General features: G+C 42.5%; 1 protein-coding gene across 1 annotated transcript in view; it reads right to left on the bottom strand.

Moving 5' to 3' along the window:
- The window catches only part of CFAP99 (cilia and flagella associated protein 99), a 145,887-nt gene that overhangs the window by 28,324 nt on the left and 91,987 nt on the right, over positions 1 to 25,576 (bottom strand). The window contains exons 11-14 of the mRNA XM_073610912.1: positions 16,122 to 16,326; positions 10,649 to 10,790; positions 9,516 to 9,667; positions 8,442 to 8,647 (exon numbers count right to left, since the gene is read on the bottom strand). Of these exons, the coding sequence (XP_073467013.1) occupies positions 8,442 to 8,647; positions 9,516 to 9,667; positions 10,649 to 10,790; positions 16,122 to 16,326 (705 nt within the window). The remainder of the gene's footprint in view (positions 1 to 8,441; positions 8,648 to 9,515; positions 9,668 to 10,648; positions 10,791 to 16,121; positions 16,327 to 25,576) is intronic.

Genomic DNA, 25,576 nt, shown 5'->3' with positions numbered 1-25,576 from the left:
AGGGAAAGATGAATGTGGCCAAGTACAGGACCTCAGACTGGGCCGAAGGTTTACCTTCCAACAAGACAATGACCCTAAGCACACAGCTAAAATAACGAAGGAGTGGCTTCACAACAACTCCGTGACTGTTCTTGAATGGCCCAGCCAGAGCCCTGACTTAAACCCAATTGAGCATCTCTGGAGAGACCTAAAAATCCAGGTGTGAAAAACTTGTTGCATCTTTCCCAAAAAGACTCATGGCTGTATAAGATCAAAAGGGTGCTTCTACTAAATACTGAGCAAAGGGTCTGAATACTTAGGACCATGTGATATTTCAGGTTTTCTTTTTTAATAAATCTGCAAAAATGTCGACAATTCTGTGTTTTTCTGTCAATATGGGGTGCTGTGTGTACATTAATGAGGAAAAAAATGAACTTATATGATTTTAGCAATTGGCTGCAATATAACAAAGAGTGAATAATTTAAGGGGTCTGAATACTTTCCTTCCCCACTGTATGTATATGTGTGTATATATATATATATATATATATATATATATATATATATATATATATATATATATTCATTCATTCATACAGTATATACACACTATATTGCCAAAAGTATTGGGACGCCTGCCTTTGCACATGAACTTTAATGGCATCCCAGTCTTATAGGGCGTACACACGGTCGGACTTTGTTCGGACATTCCGACAACAAAATCCTAGGATTTTTTCCGACGGATGTTGGCTCAAACTTGTCTTGCATACACACGGTCACACGAAGTTGTCGGAAAATCAGTTCGTTCTGAACGCGGTGACGTAAAACACGTACGTCGGGACTATAAACGGGGCAGTGGCCAATAGCTTTCATCTCTTTATTTATTCTGAGCATGCGTGGCACTTTGTCTGTCGGATTTGTGTACACACGATCGGAATTTCCGTCAACGGATTTTGTTGTCGGAAAATTTTATCTCCTGCTCTCCAACTTTGTGTGTCGGAAAATCCGATGGAAAATGTCCGATGGAGCCCACACGGTCGGAATTTCCGACAACACGCTCCGATCGGACATTTTTCATCGGAAAATCCGACCGTGTGTACGGGGCATTAGTCCGTAGGGTTCAATATTGAGTTGTCCACCCTTTGCAGCTAGAACAGCTTTAACTGTTCTGGGAAGGCTGTGCACAAGGTTTAGGAGTGTGTCTATGGGAATGTTTAACCACTCTTCCAGAAGCACATTTGTGAGGTCAGGCACTGATGTTGGACGAGAAGGTCTGGCTTGCAGTCTCTGCTCTAATTCATCCCAAAGGTGTTCTATCGAGCTGAGGTCAGGACTCTGTGCAGGCCAGTCAAATTCCTCCACCCCAAACTTGCTCAACCATGTCTTTATGGAGCTTGCTTTGTGCACTGATACGCAGTCATGTTGGAACAGGAAGGGGCCATCCCCAAACTGTTCCCACAAAGTTGGGAGCATGAAATTGTCCAAAATGTCTTGGCATGCTGCCGCCTTAAGGGCCAAGCCCAACCCCTGAAAAACAACCCCACGCCATACTCCACCCTTCACCAAATGATTTGGAGGGGTGGCCCAATACTTTTTTCAATATAGTGTGGATGAGCGAGTTTGGGGTGGAGGAACTTGACTTTTAATGTGAAGTTATTCTTTTTCAAGGATCCACACAAGACTCCAATGCCGAGTTTCAGTATATTTCTAAGTTAGAACCCTGGTCCCCAACCTGCAGCCCAGGGGCCGCATGTGGCCCTTTGGCACCTATTCTGAGGCCTTCTGGGCCCCTGCTTGCCCCCCATTGTGTTTTATCTTACATAGGCTCAAGCCAGTAAAGTAAAAATATTCTTTAGACTGAGTTTTTAAACGATTTTGTTTATTTCATTCACACCATCTTATTTTTCTTTTTGCACTGTTCATCCCTTTGCTCTTTTTAAGTTTTGCTTTTCCATGGATTTAAATGGATTTTAAGTGGATCTTGCTGAGAGAAATATTAATTATGCCACAAAAAATAGGTAAGGGGGCTGTAGGGGGCACAAATGTGCAAGAAGGAATTGTAAAGGTGCTGTATTAGCAGTGAATTCTAGCAGCCTCCTATAAGGGTATCTCTTATCTATGTATCCTAAAACATGTCCTCAGTCTCTCCCTGACAGCTTTCTGTAGCATTACATTCACGGAATATATGGGGGTGCATTTGGTGATGTCAGGGGGCCTCAATTGGGCACCCACTTATCTGAACCATAATTTTTTTTTTTTACCTGCAGATCTGTTTTTTTTTTTTTTTTCAACTTGGCACAGCTGGCTCTGTCACACAGCCGCAACATCCATTCACAGTTATCTGAGAATAGAGAGACTACAAGTCCAATCTTCCACCCAGAGGGACTTGTAGTTCTCAGTGGAGCACATCAGCACAGGAATAGTCTGTAGGATCCTGTGCATTGCACCCACAATCCACTGATCTCTGTTGCAATGCTTTGTAGGCTCGGATTGTAATGCACATTTTTTTTTATGTAAGGCTTCTTGCACACAGCAATTTTAAAATGCTCAGTACAGAGTTTTTTTTTTCTTTTTACTGAGCTAAAATGCAGTGCATTGTTTACAATGTGCCTGTACACACAGACGCGTAAACATGTGCTGCGTATTCTTCAGTAAAATAGAAAAATCTGCATTCCTGGTCAGTACTTTGCGCCTGTATGTGCAAATACACACACATGCCACGCTTCCTTTATTAAAATAAAACTATAAGAATGTATGTGGAGTTTGGGATTCGGGGTGTGACCGGATGTTGAGGTGAGAGGCCACAGTAGCCCGGACCTCAAACCCGCTCCCATGCTGAACACCTGGTAATGCGGTGTGTTGGGGAGAGGAGGAAGCGCTGAACGATGGAACAGTTGGCTGGCAGGTGGAGTGAGCCTGGGTCCATGCCTCGGTCCCGCGGTGCGTTCCGGCGGCACGCTCTCCCGCGGTGTGTCCTAGCGGCGTGCTCTCCTGTGAAAGACAACAGCGAATACCCGGGACAGAGCGGTAGAGGGTGCCTGAGCACGCCGGGTGCTTCTTCCGCCATGACCAGGAAGCGGGGAGCAGAGGAGACGGCCACGTAGGATGGCGCCGGCGCACAAACACAGCGCATGGAAATGGGGAACCAGACAGCTGCCAAGCTGGAGTGGTTCGCCCATACACCGGGCCAGACACCCACGAAGGGTGGGCAGGCACAGCAATCTCGCTCCCAGACCGGCCCCTCTGAGCCAGGGCCCAGCAGCAGCAGCTCAGGAGAGTGAGAATGCAGTGAGTAAAATGACAGAGGGAGAAATATTGGTGTCAATCCCAGAACAGAGGAAGAGCCATCCTTGAAAGACCTCTTTCACGCAATCAACAACTGTAAGTCCTCATTATCTGAAATGTCTGACCAACTTAAATGCATAAAAAGAAGATTTGTCACTATTAAGGCATGATGTACAAGAGGTCTGTGAGCGGACATCCGCTTTAGAGGGGAGACTCAGCTCGGTAGAAGATGTGAACCCGATAAAACAAGAGATAAAATTTATAAGTGAACAACTGAACGTGTATATATAAAATGGATGACATGGAAAATCGATTTGCGCAGGAAAAATTTAAGGGTTGTGGGTCTCCCTGAGCGAAGTGAAGGCATTAACCCTATAGAATATATGGAGGATTGGCTTAAAGGGATTTTTGGCAAAGAGTCTCTGTCAAACTTCTTTGCAATTAAGCGAGCACACAGAGTTCCTTTTAGGGCACCGCCACCAGGAGGCCAGCCGAGGCCCCTTCTTATTAAGCTCTTATATTATAAGGATAAAGTTACTATTCTTCAAAAAGCAAGAGAGATGAAAAACATATTTGTCTAATGGCGCTAGGATTTCTATATACCCGACCTTTCCCCCTGTAGCTACAGAAACAAAGGGCTAGGTTTAGAGAAAGTAAACACAGGTTGTAACAGCTAAGAATCAACTATGCAATGCTATACCCGGCACGACTGCGGATAACAGCCTTGGGGGAACTAAGTTTTTCAACACACCTACAGAAGTGACACACTGGTTGGATACTAACGAAAGGGAGACTACAGAAGGGGGAGGAAACATTACAAGAATATAGAGCCAATACATCTACATAAATCTACATAACTGGAAGGAGAGAAGGGAGAAGGGAGAGACCTTTTTTCCTTTTTTTTTTTTTTTTTTTTTCATTTACGAACTCCTCCTTCTTTTTTGGGGGGGTCTCTTTTTGTAAACTCTATTTTATTTTGGACAATTATACACAAGTGATATGTGGGAGCGGCTGGGGGGGTTGCAAACAGTTAAGGGGATCAACAAAAGTGTATTTTCTGTGGAGAATTGATTGTTTTATTTGCACTTGGTTTTCTCTCATAGTTTGGGGGCGAGTATCACACAAGAGAAATGGATCACAAAAGAATTTGCACATATTACCTTGGTTAGAAGACACAGTCATTTTAGAAGCCCTCGGTATGGGCCCAAAGAAGGGCAGGTAGAGGAAGAGGGGGGTTGGATGGGGGAGGGGGGAGAGATTGGAGTGTGTGAATGGATGATTGAGAGTATGAAGGCGGATAAGGGGATGAGGTGGAAGTCACATATATTTAGATGTAACGCAGGAAGGGGAAGATCCACAAAGTTATGATTTTTTGATATTGCACCTGAACATAAGAAATAGCACTTTAGGTCAGAAAAGGGGAAGCAGAAAAGAGAGAAAAATGACAGTTACTAGAGAAAGGAGAGAGAGGTTCCTGAGGCAAACCAGAAGGCTAAAGATATGTTCTTGGAATGTTCGGGGGATGAGGGATCCGTCTAAAAGATTAGCAATTTTTTGTATGGCCGATGTGAGTAAGGTCAAAATACTCTGCTTGCAGGAGACACACCTCGAGAAAGATACAATTTGCACTTTGAAGCGCAGGAACTACCAGGTACAATACCACTCTGTTCACACCTCCTATTCGAGGCGGGTGAGTATTTTGGTAGATTCAGGGGTGGCTTTCTCCTGCAGGCAAGATAGATGAGTATGGACGATACATTTTTCTTTTCTGCTCGGTTCAGGACAGGGTGTGGCTAAATGGCTAACATTTATGTCCCCCGCCATTTTGCATAGAGATTCTGAATGAATTAAGTTTATCATGGACAAACCAAAAGTACCTGTTATAATGGCAGGAGATTGTAATATGACCATGGACAAGAGTCTGAACAGGTTTCCACCTGGAGCACTGCTGGGCATTATACCTAGCAGCCCGCTCCTCCAATTTTGTGGGGAGACTGGTTGGTGGATATTTGGAGGAAGTGGAATCCGGAGGCAAGACAGTACTCTTGTTACGCTAAGACACACTCCACATTATCCAGAATTGACCTTGTGTTATGCAATGAACAGGCTTTGAATATGATAGAGGAGGTAAATTATGAACCGAGAGGTCTTTCAGACCACTCACCTGTGTTTTTTTTTCAATAAAAATAGTTATAGTAGGAGTGAATGGAAAATAAACCCCTTTTGGCTGGAGCTCATGGAAGATTCAGAAAAAATAGCAGCCATCCTAGAGGAGTTTGTAGAAGTAAATGTGGAGTCAGCTCTGTTGGGAGAGATCTGGGATACCCTGAAGGCGTTCCTTCGGGGTGTGTTGATACAGCAAATCTCATATATCAAGAAACAAATAAGGGCAAAGGAGATCATCGCTGGGGGGAGAGTGAGAGTAGCGGAAGCATGGTACGTGGAGGACCTGACGCTAGAAAGGCATAGGGAATGGTCGGAGAAACTGGAAGAATATAAGAAACAGGTCTTGATGAAAGCAGAAAATAAGAGGCTATTTCAAAAACAAAGCTTTTTTTGGGGAGGGAGAACAAGTGGGACGAATCCTGGCCCTAATAGTTAAGGCAAATGCACCTTCATCTATCATACCGGCCATTTTGGTCGAGGAGGGCAGGATCACCAGGTCTGTATCAGAAATGGTGAATGCATTTAAAAATGATTACGAAAACCTGTACAGTACATCACAGGCAAATGTAGAGGATGGGATGTGTGATTTTTGAGGTTGAGGATCCCGTCACTCTAAAAGGATAGAGAGGGACTGGAGGCCCCAATAACAATAGAAGAGCTACAAAGTGCAACAGCAGCCGTGGCAAACCAGAAAGCCCCAGGACCAGACGGCCTGCCAATAGAAATATACAAGCGGTATGGAGGCATATTGCTTCCAAAACTACTGGAAGTACTCAATTGGGTGGCCAGGGAGGGTAAACTACCTCCATCTATGACAGGAGCAACAATTATTGTATTGCCAAAGGAGGGGAAAAATCAACTTGAAGTAGCATCTTATAGGCCAATATCCTTTTTATGTTCAGACGTAAAAATTTTAGCAAAGGTGTTAGCGGCAAGGTTAAACAGAATAATTTCAAAACGTATACATCCGGATCAAACCAGATTTATACCAGATAGAGCTGCAAGTGTGAATATAAGGCGGGCATATTTAAACCTTCAATTACCAACGGAAAATGAGGGGACAAGGGCTATCTTGTCACTGGACGTGGTTAAGGCCTTTGACAGCCTTGAATGGCACTATCTCTGGCAAGTATTAGTGGAATTTCAATTGGCCCTAATTTGTTAAATGGATTAGAATATTATATGAGGCACCTAGGGCCAAAGTGAGAATAAATGGAGAGTGCTCCGAGTGGTTCCAATTGGCGAGGGGGGCGAGACAGGGGTGCCCATTATCGCCTCTGCTCTTCGCCCTCGCAATAGAGCCACTGGCCATTGCTTTAAGATCCTCCCCGAACATACAGGGATTCAGGAGGGCAACGGGAGAAGAGAAGGTCGCGTTATACGCGGACGTCGTGTTGCTGTTTCTGGGGGATACGCAGACCTCCCTGGGAGTAGAAATGAATATAGTTAGAGACTTTAGGCAACTTTCCGAGTTGGTAATTAGTTGGGAAAAAGCTGTACTTTTGCCAATAGATCCTCTTAGAGAGCCCCGGCTGCAACAGATACCTCAAGTAAGGGTAGCAAACCAAATTAAGTACTTAGGTATTAATATAACAAAAGACCCGAGACAATATATAGCTAGCAATATAGTCCCACTCATGACAAAATTAAAATAAAAATGCTGGGTTTGAAGCCGGCTTCCTCTCTGGGTGGCTGGCCATTGTAATTTAATTAAAATGGTTTGGATGCCACAGATTTTGTACCTGTTGCAAAACTCCCCAGGTTGGGTTCCAAAGCACTGGTTCAAAAAAATTTATAGTGTTTTTAGAGAGCTGGTTTGGAAAAATGGTCCGGCCAGAATCCGCCTGCAAACATTGCAGCTACTGAGAGAGGAAGGAGGGCTAGCATTACCACACCCGAGAAATTATTTATTGGCGGCACAAATGCAGCATATGAGAGTAAGTAACCTGCCAGTAGGGGGAAGGTAGGAGGGGGAAAATTAATTTTTGTACTGTTGTATAAGATGGAAACATTTCTCAATAAAAAATATTTGATTAAAAAAAAGAAGAATGTATGTGCGTAGTCGCAAATACACGCACATGATATACAGCCCATCCTCCCGTTTGTTTCTGCCAGGAATTTCTGATGCTCATACATCCGTACCATGTGAAAAAGCCCTAAGAAAGGTGATTACCACTGGCTTAGAAACAACTGTTGGTTGTTTACAATAGGGGGCTAGAAGGTTACCAAGATCTGTTCTCATAGAAAAAAAAACATGATTTCAATAACTGTGTTATGAAGCTAAACGTGATTTTAAAATGTCTCAACAATGCTTACAGAGATACTGTTTGTTTAGAATATGTAAATACGTTAGCGTGCATCATCTGGGCATAGGTCTACTTTGCAGAATGCTAAATAGCTCTTGATTCAAAACTGTGGCTTGCCCTGTGCTAAAAAAAAAGCCAAGCCCATCGTAAGAGTCACCGCCATGCCTCTGCTTTGTCCAATCAGAGAACGCTTTGTATTCACTCAACTAATGCAAAAGCATTCTCTGAATGGCTCTGGTGTGAAGCAGCTGACCTCCTGGGTTCAGAATTTAGCAGGGCAGCCACTCGGTATGGAACCTGCAAGCAAGTGGAGATCACTGGAGTAGCGGTGTCTTCTTCACTGATATCCAGTATCCATACCTGGAATTCCACCTTGCTCTAACACAGGAAACTTCCTGTTTCGGTGTTGCTTATCTTTCCAGTACAGACTTGAAAACAGAAGTGGAAATCCAGTTTACAATGGGCTTGGCTCTTTTGCACAAATCTCTAAGATTCAAAGAAGAACTACAAAGCATGGTTCGGCTTGATTGCACTGAATGTCAAGAAAAAACTGATTTCCAAAAAAATGTGAAGACTTGCACCCTATGAGGTCAATAATAAAAGGCTTGTTGCCTGCATTTTTCAAGCCCTGGGTATATGAATCAGACATGTTTAGCATAACCACTATTATATCCCCTTGAAGAAAGGTCAATGCATTGCACTAACTTGAGAAGAGCTGCTTTCCCCATAGCTGCCCTGTGCAGTGAGATCTGCTCCAAGGTGTCTAGAAGCATCTGCTGTTTGGTCTGCTTCTCCTCCAGGATCTGATCCCTTTTCTCCTCCTCTGCTTTCCTCTCAGCCTCCTTCAGCAGGGACAGTCGTTCATGGAGCTCTGCTATGGACATCTCACAGTTCAGCCCATGTGCTGCAGTCTAAAAGGGATGGAAGACTGATATCATTAATCCTTTAGCAACACAATATGGGGGAATGGTTCTTGTTGGTTTTATATTATTGTTGTTATGACAGTGATTATTGCTAGGGGCTATAGCAGCCGTTAACGATAACTGTAAGTAAATCTGGCAGGTTGTACCCAAGTGGCTCGAAGCAACTTGGTACATTCTGCCTGCCCATACATGGTTTGAATCTCGGCCGGTTCCTGCAAAATAGTGGAACTTAGCATTTTCCTATAATACTAGTATGTGTTGATCTTATAAGATTCTTAGTGTAATTTTGGGATCTAGGGCAAATTCTGTTATTTCAGACTAGTATTGTTTGAAATTTTATAATCTACCCAAACATGTATACATGATGTGTCCTTCATTGTCTATATGTATCATTATGTTGATTTATATGTCCAATAAAAACCTTTATACAAGAATCTCGGCCGGTTCCTGCTGAACTGGCCAAGATTCAAACCATCTATGGCTGGCGTTACCATCTAAGAGGTGGGGGGTACTAAATACCATAGATAAAGCAGATGGCAATGACTGGAGGTGCCGGGATGATGGTTATTCAGAGATGAATGGGAGTAAAGAGAAAAAGGGGTAATGCATTCTTCAACAAGTGAGTTTTGGGGGACTGTTTACATGTGTGAAAAATTAGGGCAAGTCTGATTGGGAAAGAGTGATCGAAAGGATGGGGGCAGCTCTAGGAAAATCTCAGAGTTGTAGAACATAACACATTTGCAGCATGTTATATTAAGTTGGCGGTTTAAAAAAAAAAAACTGACCATCACAGTATATGAGGTCACAGAGAAAATCGTTTGATGCCAAGATGTTGCGCACATTCTCACTTACTCACCTCTGTTAAATCTACGAACTTGTGTCTGATGATCGGCACAGACTCCATGGCTCGAATCTCACGAATCAACTCAAATTTTTTCTTCAGTTCCTCTTCAGCATCCTCCAGAGCTTGTCGTAACAGCTCCCGGCTCTCCTCTGTCACCTCTTGCACTGAAAATAAGGTATAAATGGTTTGTAAATGTAACTACTTTTCTTCCTTAAGCCTTACACTAGCAACATTATGGTTTCCTTATCTTGCTCTGATGGATGCTAATAAGCTAAAACATCTGTATGCAAGATAGACATTTAGGTTGCATCTGTGCTGTAAACCATAATTTCTGAACATAGCTGACCACACAAGCATAACAGAATTATTACTCCACTGGCTCCACTCATTGTCCTGAATAAAAAGTCAGTTTCTTGCATTTTAAATTATTAAGAAGTGGCAGAAGTTGATTTTTGGCACAGTTGAATGTTTTATCTCTTTGCCAAGATAACTCTAGTGCATTAGCTAATGGGCATGCATGTTAGTATCACTATGGTTAAAATACAGTGTTGCTCAGTATTCAGATAATTAAACTAGAGTCACATTGGCTTGAGCATCTTATGGAGATGATCCAGTAAGGCTCTTCCTGTAGCTATTGTCAGGATATCTAACTTGTGGTGGGTCCAGTGCCAGATACGAAAACATGAACCTCCAGGTGACCTGTGGATTTCTTAGAATCCTCTTGAGCTCAAGACTAGGCTGGGTAAATGTTTTGACTGGACAGATCAGACTTCTGATCTCAAGGACCCCACTGGCATCAGCAACTTGAAAATAATAGTTATCTACATCAGAGCTAGTGGGAAACAGCATGTAGTCAAAAAGAGATCTTGTATTTCACCAGGCTAGCTTGGAAATCACATACATGAACGCCAAGTCATAAAGTCAAGTTTATATAAATGAGTCCCACTGTGGTGACAGTTACGTGATTTAAATATTAGATGTATGTTGACAGTTAAAACACCAATCGGTGGTGAATTAATAGAGCTATAACGATTGCGTGTGCCACAAAAGGCTACCATCCTTCAGCACTGAAACTTCAGGTTTGGAAGGTCTTCGCCTTTAACCGCCAATGTTTTTTGGCCAGCTTTACTCTATATACCACATACCTATTCTTTGCTTGTATTTCTGGAGTTTCAGGCGTGCTTGTTTGGTATTTTTGCGCCCCTCGCACACTTGTTCTACCAGATCTCTCATCTCTCTCTCTTCCTGTAGGCGTTTCTCTGCATACTGGCGCATCAGCTTTTGTGCCTATACAACAAAGGCATAAGTGGAAGACCATGAACAATCCTGCAACACAGTGCTTCATAGGATTGCTATTTAGTACAGTCATAAGGCTTTTGCATTGTGGGTACATTGGAAACTCCAGACACGATTCAGCACTAAGCACAGAAGCTGAATCTATTGGCACTTGGCCTTGCAATCTTACTAAATAGCACTCAGTAAGGCCCCATTCACACCTGAAAGTTTTGTAGCTCAAAGCTACAAACCGTTCAGAGAGAAAAAATGTAATTCTTCTTTAAGGAGATGGTTCCCATCTCCACTGAAGCCTAACACTTGAAGCTCAAAAACTTTTTTTTGTAGCTCAATTCGGGAAGGTTGCTGCATTTTTTTAATCTCTGCTGACAACAGGGATGAGTCACTGGTTAGGAAGCTGGTGGCTGCCGGCTCCTTAAAACGCCAAAGCCCATAAACACTTTAAAAAATGCTGTACAAATTTGTGCAAAAACACTCAAAAACACGTGACTAAACACTCCAAAAAATACTCAAAAGCACGATGCTTAGGTGTGATAGCAGCCTAATGCCCTGTACACACAATAGGATTTTCCGACAACAAAATCCTGGATTTATTTCCGATGGATTTTGGCTCAAACTTGTCTTGCATACACGCGGTCACACAAATGTTGTCGGAAATTCCGAACGCCAAGAACGCGGTGACGTACAACACGTACGACGAGCAGAGAAAAATGAAGTTTAATAGCCAGTACGGCATCTTTGCTTGATTCCGAGCATGCGTGGAATTTTGTGCGTCGGAATTGTGAACATACGATCGGAATTTCCGACAACAGATTTTGTAGTCGGAAAATTTGAGATCCAGGTTTCAAATTTTGTTTGGCGGAAACTCCTATGTCCGATGGAGCCTACACACGGTCGGAATGTCTGACAACAAGCTCCCATCGAACATTTGTTCTCGGAAAATCCTATGGTGTGTACAGGGCATAAGAGTGATTTGGAGCACAGAGCTAGAAAAAAAAGCTAGCCAGGAGGTACAGCTTTTTGGTAAAAAAAAAATCCTTTTTTTTTTCCTGTACACTGTCTGCAGCACATTGCAGTGTACACTGCTGGCCCATTCATGGTATTTGTAAGATGCCAAGAATAAAGCCAATTGCTGGGACAATGTAACTCCAGCGTACTTTATCAGTGGCCACTCAATGGCTAAAGAGAGAGGACGCTGGGCTGTAAAAAGCACTGGAGAATATGGCAGTGGCGGTAGATGGAGCAGAGATGGGGAGCTTGGAGATGTTAACCCTATAGGAGGGCAAATCCAGATAATTCTGCCATAATGTTGCCTATAAGCTATACATACATGTGCATTATGGCAATAGCTGCCAACCCCCAACCAAGCTACAATTCCACTTTAAAGAATTAAAGCATTTTTACTACATGAAAATCCAGGTGATTTTTTTTATTTTTTACAGCATTAGGATTTACTGTGAGCTTCAGAGGCCATTTTGGAGCAGGGCAAAAGATCAATGAAATGATGATCTATTGTTTGCTGATAACATTGAGCAGTTGATCATTATTATACAGTAAGTTATTATCTATTGCTGCAGAGGTGCATTAGGGGACTGGATAAGGTCACCCCAAACTAATCAAGCTCCCCATTAAGAAAAAAAAGCATTAAATATGTAAAAAAAAAAAAAAAGTATTACCGTAATTAATTAAAACAAAAATTCATCTTTCAATTTAGCAGAATCTTTTTTTCCCAAGTTATGTAACATTACAGCATGGGTAAAGAAAATTCTCTCTCTACTTTTTCTAATTAAATCTAAATTCTAGGCAGATATAACAGACACAAATGAATGCAGCTCTGTATTCATTAATACACTATTAAAGAGAATGGAAAGGCAAAACTTTTCTCTTCTGTTTTGGCTATAACAGACCCTCTATCAAGTTCTTGCTGCTGCCTGTGTCCCCTTGAAAAAGTATTCATACCCCTTGAAATTTTCCCCATTTTGTCATGTTACAACCAAAAACGAAAATTTAATTTATTGGGATTATAGGTGATAGACCAACACAAAGTGGCACATAATTGTGAAGTGGAAGGAAAATGATAAATTGTTTTCAAACTTTTTTACAAAAAAAAAAAAAGTGTGGCGTGCCTTTGTATTCAGTCCCCTTAACTCTGATACCCCTAACTAAAATCTAGTGGAACCAATTGCCTTCAGAAGTCACCTAATTTATAAATAGAGTCCACCTGTGTGTGATTTAATCTCAGTATAAATACAGCTGTTCTGTGAAGCCCTCAGAGGATTGTTAGAGAACCTTAGTGAACAAACTGCATCACAAAGGCCAAGGAATACACCAGACAGATCAGGGATAAAGTTGTGGAGAAGTTTAAAGCAAGGTTAGGTTAATATCCCAAGCTTTGAACATCTCACGGAGCTCTGTTCAATCCATCATCCGAAATTGGAAAGAGTATGGCACAACTGCAAACCTACCAAGACATGGCCGTCCACCTAAACTGACAGGCCAAGCAAGGAGAGCATCAGAGAAGCAGCCAAGAGGCCCATGGTAACGCTGGAGGAGCTGCAGAGATCCACAGCTCAGATGGGAGAATCTGTCCACAGGACAACTATTAGTCATGCACTCCACAAATCTGACCTTTATACAAGAGTGGCAAGAAGAAGAAATCCATTGTTGAAAGAAAGCCATAAGAAGTCCGGTTTGCAGTTTGCGAGAAGCCATGTGGGGGGACACAGCAAACATGTGGAAGAAGGCGCTCTGGTCAGATGAGACCAAAAGGGAACTTTTTGGCCTATAAGCAAAATGCTATTTGTGGCGGTAAACTAACACTGCACATCACCCTGAACACACCATCATGTGTGGGGATGCTTTTCTTCAGCAGGGACAGTGAAGCTGGTTGGAGTCTGCAAAAAGTCTTGAGGCTGGGGAGGAGGTTCACCTTCAGCAGGACAACAACCCTAAACCTACAGTCAGCGCTACAATGGAATGGTTTAGATCAAAGCATATTCATGTGTTAGAATGGCCCAATCAAAGTCCAGACCTAAATCCAATTGAGAATCTGTGGCAAGACTTGAAAATTGCTGTCCACAAGCACTCTCCATCCAATCTGACAAAGCTCGAGCTATTTTTCAAAGAAGAACGGGCAAAAATTTCACTCTAGATGTGCAAAGCTGGTAGAGACATCTCCAAAAAGACTTGCAGCTGTAATTGCAGTGAAAGGTGGTTCTACAAAGTATTGACTCTGAATACTAATGCACACCACACTTTTCAGATATATGTAAAACAATTTGAAAACCATTTATCATTTTCCTTCCACTTCACAATTATGTGCCACTTTGTGTCTATCACATAAAATCCCAATAAAATACATTTGTTTTTGGTTGTAACATGACAAAATGTGGAAAATTTCAAGGCACTGTATATCTGAACTGGTGACTATTGTCACTATGAAAGTGAGGGCAAATACAATCTTGTTATTAGAACAAGAAGAGAGGATAAATTTTTCAATCGGGACAGCTGTTTCAGTGATAGCAGTCTAAGAGGGGAATTTTGCCTACTTTGGGAGATTTCTTCTAAGCTCCTGTGGTATATGTAAGTGTTTACAACTAAATCTGCTATAGAGCATTACAGTAGATGTCCTATAAAGACGATGTGCTGAATATCCCACAGAAGATAAATCCTGTTTACATAAGGGGGAAAGGATCGAGATCCTGAACTAGTTAAAAACAAGCCACTAGTCTGCGTATTTCTATCCTTTACACGTTTCCTGTAAGAGGTTTATTCTTTATGATAGCTGTGTGAATTATCAGCGGAGATATTACTGTATATTAACTGTGACATTCAGCCTTTGCGTTCTGTGCTTTACTATTGCGTTAATACTCTAATGAATTAAAGAACGGCAAATGAGATCTGTTGATGTAGTTTACGATCGCAGCATGACTATTATTTGTGATTATTTATTGTTGTCACAGATGGGATGAGGCTGTTTGTCTTAAGAACTAGAATGGGATTTGTAATGATTAATGCCACACATAGAGACAGGCAACAGAATACAGATTATTGAATCCCATCTACCTCAGAGCTATACAATAGTTCTGAATAATTACACGACTTTGCAGCAGTGGCAACCTGCTTTACATCATGCTTTAGACCCCTTTCACACCGAGGGCGTTTTGCAGGCGCTATAGCGTTAAAAATAGCGCCTGCAATCCGCCCTCAAACAGCTGCAGCATTGTCTCCAGTGTGAAAGCCTGAGGGCTTTCACACTGGAGCGCTGCGCTGGCAGGACGGGAAAAAAAAGTCCTGCCAGCAGCTTCTTTCGAGTGGTGAAGGAGCGGTGTGTTTACTGCTCCTCAACCGCTGCTCCCCATTGAAATCAATGGGGCAGCGCTGGGATACCGCCGGCAAAACGCCGCTATTGCGGCACATTGCGGGCGGTTTTAACCCTTTCTCGGCCGCTAGCGGGGGTAAAAGCACCCCCGCTAGCAGCCAAAATGCGCCGCTAATCCGACGGTAAAACGCCGCTAAAAATAGCGGCGTTTTACCGCCGACGCTATGGGCGGCCCGGTGTGAAAGGGCTCTTAAAGCTGAGCTCCATAAAAATGTTAAAACTGCACTGCAAGGGTTAAACAATGATTTTGTCTAGGGTACCATTTTAAAAAGCAGTTTTACCTACCAGGTCCCTGGGTCCCTACTATTTCCTGGCATTCTACTCTTTCCTCCAATGCTCAGGGTTGGGGACGGGCACTTAAGGTCCTCACTCACAATGCAGGACTGTAGGTCCTGGGTTGACTCAAGAGCAGCCTTTTTCAACCAAGGTTCCATGAAACCCTAGGGTTCCTCCAGAGATTGCTAGGTGTTCCTTGATCAACTTTTGCCTTTTTAGATAAGTAACTAATGACAACAACAATTGTTTTAGCTATGTGTAAGGGGTTTGTTCCCAATGACCACAAATATAAGGAGCATTCGTCCTAGTAACCATCACACTAAGGTATTGTAAGCTGTAGATCTATGAATTAGTAAGGGTACCCTAAGCCCAGAAAATTATTTCAAGGGTCCCTATATGTTAAAAAGGTTGAGAAAAACTGTATTGGATTATGACCGACAGACAAGACACCATAGGGAAGCAGCTTCTGGGGACTGGCCACACAGAGTAGAGGAAGTCTGCCTAAGCAAGGGCTAAGGTAAGTAAAAATGTTTTTAAAAATGGTACCATAGGCAAAAATTTGCATTTGACCCTTGCAGTGCAAGTAGTTGTGAAATTTTCCCAGAGCTCAGCTTTAATTCACAAGCGCAGAAGTAGTGGTTCTTACAAATCTGCCTACTTCACCTCACCTCCTCTTTCTTCATCACGGCCTTCTTCTTGTTCTCCTGGATGAGGTTTTGCCGGGCCAGAACAGCTTCCTCTCGGCTCAGCCTCCCTTCCAGCCTCCGGCACTCAATCTCAGCCAGCTGACGTTCCAGATCCTTCTCCCGCATTTGCCGCTGCCATTCCAGAAACTCGCTGGGGTCCCGGGCCCCATCCACCAGCTTCTCAATTCTAGAAGACAGAAGTTAAAAGCCTAATCTCAGAAAATATTTTTTGGTTAGTTTTGGATAGTGAAAGAGGAATAAAATAAAAGTGGGACTTTAAATGAGCCGTGACCATCCAGTACATAGGACTCCATCCCTAATTATTACATGTGAAAAGGGGGGGGGGGTTGGGACTTTATATGAAACAAGACACTTGGGGTGATTAAATCAATCAATATAATGAAAAATATTATTTTAATGGCAGCATGGAAGGAGACAGTACAGTGGATAACATTAATGGTATAACGATACATGATGAGTACAATATAAAGGCATGATAAAATCATAACACAATAAAATTCATAGTACGGTAGCATAGTTGCATATATTTTTTTGATAATGAACCATCAGTACACTCCAACGTAACTATACACTATTAGCCAAAAAAATTTGATTGATGATTTAAACAATTCAAACCCATGGTAAAATCATGATTAATTTGGCATAGCATCCAATGGTAAAAAGCTCGACGCGTTTCGAGGATCGTTTCCACTCATCAGGAGCAGCTATACATATGGGGTACCTATGATAGACAATGAATTAATAATCAATGGTTAATTGATTATAATAGGAAGAGAGGGAGCATATGTCAATGGTCCTAACAACTCTTACCAAAGGTATACATGAAGGTAAATAATGATGTTGACGGTATATAGCAGAAGACATATGGAGGTGAGAGATCATCCCCCCGGGAGCTGAGGTAACGCACAAGACCGGTAGCAGGCCAGATGGAAAGATAGATGGCACGTGTTGGATGGGGGTCACCTTGCCAGAACTGATGTAATGGGGGTGAGCCCAGGAAACTGGTGAGAAATGTAACAAAAACAAAATAATGGTTGAAGTGAAATTGATGGGGTCTGACATAGATAAAAGCTAAATAGTGGAGGAATTGAAGAAAGGAAAATGGGATAAGTGAGGACCTGGGAATAGCCCAAGATGAAAACCTAAAAGTGAGAGTGGGAAAAAGAAATCATTTAGTGACACCAATGTGAACCACCAAAAGGTACCATCGATAAAGGTGAGAGTCTGTAAAAAAGAAATTACCTGGGACTACACAATAGAATGTGTAGTGAAAAAGTGACATAAGTGATGGAACAAAAATGGAGTGAAGACAGAAAATAATTCCCGAAGGGGATGGTGATGAGAGCAGCCTGCAACACCGTCAAGTGAGTCCACCAACGTCACGCTGAAGAGTGCGCAGCTAGGGGGAAGAGAGCAGCCACGTCCGAGCGGCTAGCGCTCATATGTAGGCGCCCGGCATCCCACGTGCTGTACGCGGATGGACAAAACAAACACGTGGGCGTGCGGCGTCACCAATGACACCGGACGTCGAACGTGTGGGCGTGGCGCCGACGCACAGCGGGAGCGAGCCGCCAACCCCATGATAATTCGGCCAGGGGATTGGAGGATAGCCACGGTGTGCGTCGCAGCTCCCGGAAGTGGACAGGGTCCCACCCCCCTGGGGGTAATAATCATACTGAAAAATGTATAGGTAACCACAGGAATAATGCCAATATAGCATAACCTAAAACTGGCTGCATGGAATGATATGACAACAATTAACCAAGGGATAAAATAAAAATAGACAAGTGTGTTGTTTCCATCCCCATTAAACTTGAAAGAGGAATAAAATAAAAGTGGGACTTTAAATGAGCCGTGACCATCCAGTACACAGGACTCCATCCCTAATTATTACATGTCAAAAGGGGGGGGGTTTGGGACTTTATATGAAACAACACACTTGTGGTGATTAAATCAATCAATATAATGAAAAATATTATTTTAATGGCAGCATGGAAGGAGACAGTACAGTGGATAACATTAATGGTATAACGATACATGATGAGTACAATATAAAGGCATGATAAAATCATAACACAATAAAATTCATAGTACGGTAGCATAGTTGCATATATTTTTTTGATAATGAACCATCAGTACACTCCAACGTAACTATACACTATTAGCCAAAAAAATTTGATTGATGATTTAAACAATTCAAACCCATGGTAAAATCATGATTAATTTGGCATAGCATCCAATGGTAAAAAGCTCGACGCGTTTCGTGGATCGTTTCCACTCATCAGGAGCAGCTATACATATGGGGTACCTATGATAGACAATGAATTAATAATCAATGGTAATTGATTATAATAGGAAGAGAGGGAGCATATGTCAATGGTCCTAACAACTCTTACCTAAGGTATACATGAAGGTAAATAATGATGTTGAAGGTATATAGCAGAAGACATATGGAGGTGAGAGATCATCCCCCCGGGAGCTGAGGTAACGCACAAGACCGGTAGCAGGCCAGATGGAAAGATAGATGGCACGTGTTGGATGGGGGTCACCTTGCCAGAACTGATGTAATGGGGGTGAGCCCAGGAAACTGGTGAGAAATGTAACAAAAACAAAATAATGGTTGAAGTGCTATTGATGGGGTCTGACATAGATAAAAGCTAAATAGTGGAGGAATTGAAGAAAGGAAAATGGGATAAGTCCCAAACCCCCCCCTTTTGACATGTAATAATTAGGGATGGAGTCCTGTGTACTGGATGGTCACGGCTCATTTAAAGTCCCACTTTTATTTTATTCCTCTTTCAAGTTTAATGGGGATGGAAACAACAAACTTGTCTATTTTTATTTTATCCCTTGGTTAATTGTTGTCATATCATTCCATGCAGCCAGTTTTAGGTTATGCTATATTGGCATTATTCCTGTGGTTACCTATATATTTTTCAGTATGATTATTACCCCCAGGGGGGTGGGACCCTGTCCACTTCCGGGAGCTGCGACGCACACCGTGGCTATCCTCCAATCCCCTGGCCGAATTATCATGGGGTTGGCGGCTCGCTCCCGCTGTGCGTCGGCGCCACGCCCACACGTTCGATGTCCGGCGTCATTGGTGACGCCGCACGCCCACGTGTTTGTTTTGTCCATCCGCGTACAGCACGTGGGATGCCGGGCGCCTACATATGAGCGCTAGCCGCTCGGACGTGGCTGCTCTCTTCCCCCTAGCTGCGCACTCTTCAGCGTGACGTTGGTGGACTCACTTGACGGTGTTGCAGGCTGCTCTCATCACCATCCCCTTCGGGAATTATTTTCTGTCTTCACTCCATTTTTGTTCCATCACTTATGTCACTTTTTCACTACACATTCTATTGTGTAGTCCCAGGTAATTTCTTTTTTACAGACTCTCACCCTTATCGATGGTACCTTTGGTGGTTCACATTGGTGTCACTAAATGATTTCTTTTTCCCACTCTCACTTTTAGGTTTTCATCTTGGGCTATTCCCAGGTCCTCACTTATCCCATTTTCCTTTCCTCAGTTCCTCCACTATTTAGCTTTTATCTATGTCAGACCCCATCAATAGCACTTCAACCATTATTTTGTTTTTGTTACATTTCTCACCAGTTTCCTGGGTTCACCCCCATTACATCAGTTCTGGCAAGGTGACCCCCATCCAACACGTGCCATCTATCTTTCCATCTGGCCTGCTACCGGTCTTGTGCGTTACCTCAGCTCCCGGGGGGATGATCTCTCACCTCCATATGTCTTCTGCTATATACCTTCAACATCATTATTTACCTTCATGTATACCTTAGGTAAGAGTTGTTAGGACCATTGACATATGCTCCCTCTCTTCCTATTATAATCAATTACCATTGATTATTAATTCATTGTCTATCATAGGTACCCCATATGTATGGCTGCTCCTGATGAGTGGAAACGATCCACGAAACGCGTCAAGCTTTTTACCATTGGATGCTATGCCAAATTAATCATGATTTTACCATGGGTTTGAATTGTTTAAATCATCAATCAAATTTTTTTGGCTAATAGTGTATAGTTACGTTGGAGTGTACTGATGGTTCATTATCAAAAAAATATATGCAACTATGCTACCGTACTATGAATTTTATTGTGTTATGATTTTATCATGGCTTTATATTGTACTCATCATGTATCGTTATACCATTAATGTTATCCACTGTACTGTCTCCTTCCATGCTGCCATTAAAATAATATTTTTCATTATATTGATTGATTTAATCACCCCAAGTGTCTTGTTTCATATAAAGTCCCAAACCCCCCCCCCCCCCTCCCCCCTTTGACATGTAGTTTTGGATAGTGTTAGGAAGACTAAAATACAATTTTTTTTTTGTCTTTGACCCCATTATTTGGGCATTTCTTTGTTTCCTGTCCCTGTGACACAAGACAATAAAAACACAGACAAAACAATCTAACCCTACCTCATTCCACTAAAAATTGGATTTTTGACTTTCCCTATTGGTGTACAGCCCCGCATATCCCCTCAAGACTACCCCCACAACATAACTTGTGGACGGGGCCACTTTCCTTGCACACGGGGCTAACTTTCATGTGTATTCATCAATGCCCGTGACCAAGTGGAGACCGCGCTCATATGAAAAAATCAAACATTAAAGTGGCCCCCTGCCTTACACAGTGTGCAGTAGAAAATATACAGTGTCTAGCACTAGTATTTGCGAGCTTTAAGGTTTACACTAGGTGGTAATTAGTACCAGAATTCCTCTCAAAAATATTTCAAGGTTCTTCATCCTCATGCTTTCCGTGTTGTGGACAGGTAGGGACACACCTTCATATTTGGTGGACATGCCCTGAGGTTAGATGGCTCTGGGGACGTGTCTATTCTTTGATATATTCCGTCACCATGGTTAATTTTGTTAGGGACACTCGGATTGCGCGGTTAAACATTCCAGTAGATAACATTGCGAGACATATGCAGATCCTAATTTACTTTGTTTTTAGCAGCCAATATAGCAATAGCAACAGCTTGGAAGAGCCCTGTAGTTGACATGGCCCTGTTGAAGAGCAAGTTGACTTGGATTATGCTTGATGAATAAATTGTGAGTGTCCTACAGGATAAACAAGCATTTTTTGATAAGGTATCAAAGCCCTGGCTTTCTTATTTATAAGAATCAGGTGTCTAATGGCAATTAGACATGTGGTCAATGGGGAGCTTCTGGATGAATGTGATTCTTTCATTTTCTCTTTTACTTCTCTTTTCTCCTCTACTCTTCCTCTTTTCTCCTTTCTCTTTATTTACCATCAATGCTGTATATTGTGTAGCCTTATGGTTACACCCTTTTGAGGAATGAATATCCTCACTTAAAATATATCTGTTCCAGTTCTCCTAACAATATTTCCAGAATGTGCTGGATGTAAATAATTATATTATAGTTGGTTTTCTATTTTGTAACTCTTTATGATATTTTTCTGTTGAAAAACCAATAAAAAAGATTGAAACAGAAATTATACAGAGTCCTACTGTCCCATGTCACTACACCCACTGGTGCCTTCCAGCAGACTGCTGGACACAGCAGTACCCCCTTTAGTGCTCCACAGAAATCACAAAATCTTCTTGAGCGAGCTAAAGCCGAATAAAGCTCTGGGACCTGGCCTTCCCCTCTTATTTATATCACAGGGCAGATAGGCTGGGTCCAAAAAGACCCGGAAATGAGGTGCAGAACATTAACCCCTTTCCCCAGCCTGGGCCAGCCAACTGCGTAAATAACATACTGTAGGCAACATGCCTACAAGCTGAACAGAATTACAAATCCTTTGAAAGGTTTGGCATATACATGTGTCATCTTTGTATACTTTATCTAATGCTAAAATCAAGGCAGATTTAAAAAGCACAAATGAATGCAACTTTTTGATTGTGTGTTAGTACATCATCAAATGCATTTTTTAAATGCAAACAGCGTAAGTACCTTTAATTGACTTGCTACTAACCTCCCACAATCTGTCAGGGCTGGGGCTTAGCCCTTCCTTCTCTGTGCTCAGGTTTCTCAGCTGTCGGTTAATTGCCAGTACTCATCGTTCCACAGTGGCTCACCTGTTGATCACCTCCTGCTCATCAGTCAAGCCCACAGCCAGCCCCTTCTTGCTATTTAAACTGCCTGGTTCATTTCATAAATTGCCTTCACCTTGGTCAACATATCTGGAGACTCTCTGATGTGTTCCTGTTGAAGACTTGCTTGGCTGACATCCCTTCTGGTTCCTGATCCTGTCTACTGCCTCGGACTACTCTGATCTCTGGCTTCCTGATTTTCTGGCTTGTTCTGACTACCCAATTTGGCTACTGGACCCTGGGTATGTTTTGACTACATTTACCAGATGTACAATTTTTACCATTTTACTAAAATGTGTGATTTTTACTGCATTTTCTGTCTCCGTCTGTTTCATGGTTCCTGACACAATCTCTGTATAGCAAAGCTCAGAAATTGAAAGGCAGAAGCACCTCAAAGAGCCAAACAGGTGTGACGAAGTGAAAAAGGCTAACAGGAGGAGAGAGCAGAGTGAAGAGAACTGAGCAAAGAGCTGTTCAGTCACACGGTGAGGATTGGTAGGAAACCCTTAAATGAAAGTGAAACTGCAGCAGAGAATGGTCAGGTCCACCCTCCCCTGCCAAGCAGGCCTCTACTTTGTGGCAGAGCTGTATAAATATCAGGAATGAATGGACACCAAAACAAATCTTTTGACAGTCATATTTGTATTTAGCTGTTTCCCAGGAGTTCAGCCTAAACTACTTGGTGTAGCTAGAAATATATTTAAACCAGCAGAAAAAGGCCAATGTTACATGATCCAATAAGACGTCTTTCTAATTTGCTCTGTGTTAGTGTTGCTGTCATTCACTGTTGCTGTAATGAGTAGAGACGGGCACAGATGGTATACTAGTTGCTTCTGTATTAAAAGAAAATAGATTTGTTTTGTTCAACTGGCTCCTCATTTTATACCCTGCTTTATTATTGGACTGGAGTTCCCCTTTAATTAGTCATGTCTATATAAAAATAAAGACATGCACACAAAGACAAGAACTGCACGCTCTAGACCAATCTTTATGTAGTGTTTGAATAGAACCTGTCTGAGTCTCAAAAACTATGGCAGATGATGTTCTAAAACTATAAAGTTCAATCCAGCAGAGAACATTGATTACCTCTCCGAGTGATAACATCAAAGCTCCAGCAATGATGATGTGTCTCTGCTTCCTGGCAGCTGTTCAAGTTCCCAGACTGGGATCAGATGCAGGAAAGGTTGGTGAGTGAATGGACCTGATCCATGAATTGCTCGTTTCACTCTAACCACTTACCAGCAGCTGAAATAATTTCCCTGCTGGGATTGGGCTTACTTAAAGTTATTGTAAAGGTTCACATTTTACATGTTATACTTGCTCTATACAATGGTTTTGATTTTAGAGTGTTTCTGATATTGTCCAACAACAGCTAGCTCTCAGAAAGAAGCCATCGGCAGTCACTTCTGGATCATGTGTATATATTCTGGGAGTGTCTGGTGCAGATGGCACATCTGATGTGTAGCAAGGAGCAGCAGGAAGGTGAGATGGGTCCGGACCAGAGCGGTTCGCAACATAGGAATGCTATAGCAGAAGGGGAGCGGGGACCAGAGAGAGAAGACTGAGCGGCAGAGGATCAACAGAGATGGGGGATTGGAGCAGGAGAAACTAGCAATGTCAGACGTGCTGCGCAGTTTGTGAGCAATATAGCAGGAGGTGCGTGAGGTCCAGAGAAAGAGAGAAGGAACAGCAAACCAGAGGATCAGCAGAGCAGGGGGGCTGCTACTGAGTGGAGGGGATGAGCAAAGCTGGAGGTTACTACTAAGTGGGGCATCAGCACAGCTAGGAGTACTACTGAGCAGGTAATCTGCTGAACAAGGGTACCAATGAACTGGGGATATGCTGAACAAGGGTACCATTGAACTGGGGATAAGCTGAACAAGGATACCAATGAACTGGGGATATGCTGAACAAGGGTACCAATGAACTGGGGCTCTGCTGAACAAGGGTACCAATGAACTGGGGCTCTGCTGACTGGGGGTACTATTGAGCTGGGGTTCTACTGGGCCCCTTTAAAACAAATAGAAAATCAACACACACAGGGCATTTGCCATGATTCACTATCGCTCAATTCTGCAAGTGATTCTTATTTGCTATCGCTGTTTTCTAGCTGGTCTAAAACCACTTTTGACGTAAAGGGACACTTTTTGGTTGCTATGGACATTCTCCAGTTTCCAGGCAGAAAGAACACTATATATATATATATATATATATATATATATATATATATATATATATATATATATATATATATATAATAAAAAAACTGCATGCAGGGCACTGGACAAAGCACTAGGGACAATAGGGAGATGAAATAATTTGATACAGTAATGTAATCTGTAGGATTACAGTGTATTGAATGTGTTCTGTTTTTTGGACTATTTGAATTTCCCACCGGGCTCCGTCCCCATGCGTTGCGCCGCTCGCAGGGAACGGAGCCTGTCATACAGTACATCAGGCAGAAGACACAGCCGCCGCACACAGCGGGAGTACATCGCAGGATCCTGGGACAAGGTAAGTTACTTTCCCTGGATACTGCAATGCAGCTCCGAGTGTGGCTCTGGGTTACCGCTCTTGGTATGGAAAATTCACCCCGAGCCACACTCGGGAATACCGATAAGAAGGTTAACTGACGAATGCGCAGTCGTGTGATGCTGTACCCAAATAAAATGTATGTCCTTTTTTTCCCCACAAATAGAGCTATCTTTTGGTGGCATTTGATCACCTTTTGTGTTTTTCATTTTTTGTGCTATAAACAAAAAAAAAATTGACAAAATTTGAAGGAAAAAAAAAGAAAATTTTACTTTCTGCTATAAAACATATCCAATAAAAAAACTGTAAGGCATTGATTCATGTTCCTGCTTTGCAGGAACTACTGACGGAATTGGCATCTGCCTGGTTTACATAGGCAGATCGCCGTTATGGCTCTCTGCCTAATGATTGACAGGTGCCAGCGAACATCGATTCCACGGTACCCGCAGATCAACTCCCACTGTGTATAATCAGCGGGAGCGGGTCACCGGCAGCGCGCATGCGAGCCCCAGACCCGGAAGTGCAGGATCACGTACTGGATACGTGATCCTGCGCAGCAGAGCTGCCTTGCTGGCGTATATGTAATTTATAAGGTTGGCAAGCGGTTAATGTGTGTGGAAAATGAATCAAGTGTAAATGAGCCCTTACAATGGGAGGTTAATATTGGTGATTTTGCCACCAGGGAGGTGTCCCCAGAATCAGCATCACCAGTTGATATGGCTTTTACTAACTACTCCTAGACAGAAAAACCAAAGTCCAGGAGTAAAATCCATACATGGAATCAGGGCT

The sequence above is a fragment of the Aquarana catesbeiana genome, linkage group LG01 (genome assembly GCF_042186555.1).
Source record: "Aquarana catesbeiana isolate 2022-GZ linkage group LG01, ASM4218655v1, whole genome shotgun sequence".
Taxonomy (NCBI): Eukaryota; Metazoa; Chordata; class Amphibia; order Anura; family Ranidae; genus Aquarana; species Aquarana catesbeiana.
The sequence above is the reverse complement of the archived record's forward strand: the minus strand, read 5'-3'. Positions and strand labels throughout refer to the sequence as shown.